This window comes from Nyctereutes procyonoides, unplaced genomic scaffold (genome assembly GCF_905146905.1).
Source record: "Nyctereutes procyonoides isolate TBG_1078 unplaced genomic scaffold, NYPRO_anot_genome, whole genome shotgun sequence".
Classification (NCBI taxonomy): Eukaryota; Metazoa; Chordata; class Mammalia; order Carnivora; family Canidae; genus Nyctereutes; species Nyctereutes procyonoides.
This window is the reverse complement of record NW_026575131.1, coordinates 51,736,712-51,741,197: the sequence shown is the minus strand read 5'-3', so window position 1 is coordinate 51,741,197 and position 4,486 is coordinate 51,736,712. Positions and strand designations below refer to the sequence as shown.

General features: G+C 37.9%; 1 protein-coding gene across 1 annotated transcript; it reads left to right on the top strand.

Annotated features, from left to right (window-relative positions):
• The first annotated feature begins 653 nt into the window (after window positions 1–653).
• Window positions 654–1,592, top strand: LOC129522316 (olfactory receptor 7G2-like). The gene has a single exon (XM_055344475.1). It carries the CDS (start codon window positions 654–656, stop codon window positions 1,590–1,592), a length of 939 nt encoding a protein of 312 aa, XP_055200450.1.
• The last annotated feature ends 2,894 nt before the right edge of the window (window positions 1,593–4,486 follow it).

Sequence of the window (4,486 nt, the reverse complement as noted above, 5' to 3'; positions counted from 1 at the left end):
ACTTGAGTTCACACCTTGTCCTTTCCAGGCACTATGTTCTCCACCCCACCTCAATTTCCCAATAGATAAATGGAGTAACAGTATGATCCAACTCATCTGTAATTTGACAAGTACATCAGCTGATTCTGAGGCACACGAAGGGTTGGGCACCATGCTCTACAACAGAAATTGGATAACTTCATTCTCATCTTTCTGTTTGAGACAAGCAATATTTCTGAAGGAAATGCCATGGTTTATTCTTTGTCTCGTCTCAGTACTCGGCACAATGTGTGAAAAAGAGCTGGTGATCAATACAAATCTGAGCCACAAATCTGAGTGGAGAAAAGAAAAGTAAGATATGATGATGGTGGAGGAAGAAATTAGCAGAGGGAAAGATTTGAATACTCTCTTTGCTCCACCATATACATAAAATTTCATTTCTTTTTACTTAAGCTCTGGCTCTCAAACTTCAGCATTATCAGATTTATCTGGAGGGTTTGTTAAAATTTAAGATTACTGGTCATTACGTCAGAGTTTATCAGCAGTGTACCTGGAGCAGCACCAAGAATTTGCATTTCTAAATAGTTTCCAGGTGATGCTGCTGTTGCTCCTCCAAGGACCATTCATTTTATTTTATTTTTATCTCGTTTTTCCCCCTCAGATTCATCAACAACATGGAACCCAGAAATCACACAGATGTTTCAGAATTTCTTCTTCTGGGATTGACAGATGATCCAGAACTGCAGCCTTTCCTATTCTGCCTGTTTCTGTCCATGTACCTGGTCACTATCCTGGGAAATCTGCTCATCATCTTGGTCATCAGTTCTGACTCTCACCTCCACACCCCCATGTACTTCTTCCTCTCCAATCTGTCTTTTACTGACATCTGTTTAAGCACAACCACCATCCCAAAGATGCTGGTGAACATCCAAGCACAGGATCAGAGCATCACTTACACAGGCTGCCTTACCCAGGTTGGATTTGTCCTGGCTTTTGGTGGTTTTGAAAATTTTCTCCTTGCAGCAATGGCTTATGACCGCTATGTGGCCATTTGTCACCCCTTGAGATACACTGTTATCATGAACCCCCAACTCTGTGTTCTGCTGATTCTGCTCTCACTGTTCTTTAGCTTTGTGGTTGCCCTGCTCCACAGTCTAATGGTGCTACGACTCTCCTTCTGCAAGGACTTGGAAATTCCTCATTTCTTCTGTGAACTTGCTCAGGTCATCAAGCTCGCCTGTTCTGACACCCTCGTCAATAACATACTGATTTATTTTGTGGCTAGCCTATTTGGTGGTATTCCTCTTTCTGGGATCATTTTCTCTTATACTCAAATCGTTTCCTCTGTTTTGAGAATGCCATCAGCAGGGGGAAAGCTCAAAGCTTTTTCCACCTGTGGGTCTCACCTGTCAGTTGTGTCCTTGTTCTATGGGACAGTTGTTGGAGTGTACATTAGTTCTGTAGTTAGTGACTCTTCCAAGAAGACTGCAGTGGCTTCAGTGATGTATGTTGTGGTTCCTCAAATGATGAACCCCTTTATCTATAGCCTACGGAACAGGGACATGAAAGGAGCCTTGAGAAAGCTCATCAGTGGGATGCCTTCTTTGCTGTGATTATGCCATCTACTTTGGACTTGGGTTTCTAGAAAGAGGCAAAGTGATAGGAATCCTGGATGTGCCATAATGCTTAATTTTTCCATCACTGAATACCTATAAACCAGCCAGGCAACAGAATGCCCAAGTTAATTTTAACTTGGGGTTGAAATGTACTTTTATTTTTTTGTCTGGTCTTATGATGTTTGACACATGATTTCAATTCTCTAAATTCAGTTTCTTTGCTCAGGTTCTATACAGAAGCAGAGCTTGAGGCAAGTGTTCTTTTTATAGTGATTTTTTTGGAGGGGATCACTCTCAGAAGGAATATTGGAGAAAGTATGTAGGATAGGGGAAGTATTGAAACAAGACTGTGGTCATAGCTAGAGACTAGCTTCCACCTGATTTCAGGGTAGGGCCATGCCAGTAACACTCTGGAGTTAGGCCTGTAATGGAGAAGGGGAGTTTACCTTTTATATACTTATTTAGTAATTAATTTGTTCACTGTAAACTCTATCCTGCTGAGGACTTTAGCATCTACTTATCTCATTCTATTATCTACAAAATTTGTATAATTAAGTTATCTCAGTGGTTTGAGACGATTGTGAAATATTTGAACTTTCCCAGTTGAGGAAACTTCCAGTTACAGTAAGAAAAAAATCCCTAGCTCTAATATTGCTAACAATAAAGAGAGTTATCGTTCATTACAAGCACTTAGAGGCAGGGAATATATACAAACAGGTAGATTCATTCAGTCCTTCATGGATTGTATGGGCCTATGGCTGGCTTTCCTCAGGGCCATCAGGTAGTGGCACCAGATGGAGATGTCATACTTGAACATGATTCCCAGAAACAGAACTCTGACTGTCCTTCCTTGAGTCAGATGATTATAGAATTTTCCACAGAGTCAGTTACAAAAGTCAACTGGAACCCCAGCTATAAATGGTTGTATGGTGGTCCTCAAAAGAATTTGTCCACATTCTAGTCCCATAACTTATTAATATTTTATGATAGAAGGATGAATTGTACTTACTTGGAGTCTTTGTAGAAGGTGAGCTTATCCACCCTATTATCTGGGTAGCTTCTAAATATAATCATATGTATCCTTATAAGAGACAGAAGTGGAAATGACCCCCAAAATGTAAAGATAATGTAACCATGGTGACATAAATTGGATTTATGCAGTCAGTATTTAATTTTCAGTATTTGGTCACTTTTTTCCAGATTTATTGAGATATAGTTGTATATAACATTCTGTAAGATTCAGGCGTACAATGTGCTGATTTGATGCATTTATGTATTGCGAAATGATTATCACCATTGCATGGATAAAACTTCCATCCCATTACTTAATTGCCATTTCTTCTGTGGTGAATATTTAAAACTCTACTCTCTTATCAATATTTAAGTATATAATATAGTACTATTAGCTGTAATTATCATGATCTATATTAGATCCCCCAAATTTTTTAATCTTATAACAGCAAGTTTATACCCTTTGACCAAAATCTCTCCATTTTCCCCACTGCCCAGCCTCTGGTAGCCACCATTCTAGTCTCTGTTTCTGTGAATTTAACTTTTTCAGATTTTCCACACATAAGTGATATTATACAGTATTTGTCTTTCTCTGACTTATTTTACTCAGTATAATGACCTCAAGATCCATCCAAGTTGTCACAAAAGGCAGGATTTACCACTTTTTCAAGGCTAAATAATACTGTGTTGTATATATACCACGTCTTTATCCATTCATCTGTTGACACTTAGGTTGTTTTCCTAACTTGGCTATTGTGAGTAGCGCTGCAATGAACATGGGAATGCAGATATCTCCATAAGATCCCGATTTTAATTCCTTTAGCTATGTATCAAGAAGTGGAATTGCTAGATCATATGTAGCTCTATTTTTAATTTTTTAAGGAACCCCTATACTGTTTTCCACAGGAGTTGTACCAATTTACATCCCCACTAACAGTGCACAAGGGTTCCTTTTATTCCACACCCTTGCTAACACATTATCTTTTCCCTTTTTGATGTGACCCATTCTAACAAGTGCGAGGTGACATTCTGGTTTTGATTTGCATTTTCCTGATAAGTGATGCCAAGCACTGTTTCATGTGTCTGTTAACTACCCATATATCTTCTCTGGAAAAATGTCCATTCAGTTCCTCTGTTCACTCTTTAATTGGGTTGTTTAGTTTTTGGCTAAGGAATTGTATGATTTCTTTATATGTTTGGGATATTAACCCCTTATCACATGTACGATTTGTAAATATTTTCTCACATTCAGTAGGTTGTATTTTCATTTTGTTGATGCTTTACTCCTTGTGAAAGCTTTTTTTTTATTTAAATTCAATTAGCCAACATATGGCACATAATTAGTCTCAGATGTAGTGCAAAGCCTTTAATTTGATGTAGTCTCATTTGTTGATTTTAGTCTTTGTTCTGGTGTCTATCCAAAAAACTGTTGCCAAGACCAATGTCAAAGTGTTTTTCCCTAAATTTTCATCCGAGAAGTTTTATGATTTCATGTCTTTTGTTTAAGCCTTTAGTGTATTTTGAGTTAATTTTTGTAAGTAGTATAAGGTACAGGTCTACTTGCATTTCACTGCATGTGTTTATCCATTTTTCTTGACACCATTATTGAAGAGATTGTCCTTACCCATTGAGTATGGATCTCCTTTGTCAAACACTAGTTGGCCATATACACTGAAGTTTATTTCTGGCATCTTGATTATGTTTCATTGGTCCCAGTGTCTATTTTTATGACAGTATCATACTATTTTGATTACTCTAGCTTTGCATCATAGTCTAAAGCAAGGAAGTGTGATACCTCCAACTTTGTTCTTTTACTCAGGACTGCTTTGGCTCTTTGGGGTCTTTTGAGACTCCATACAAATTTGAGGATTGCTTTTTCT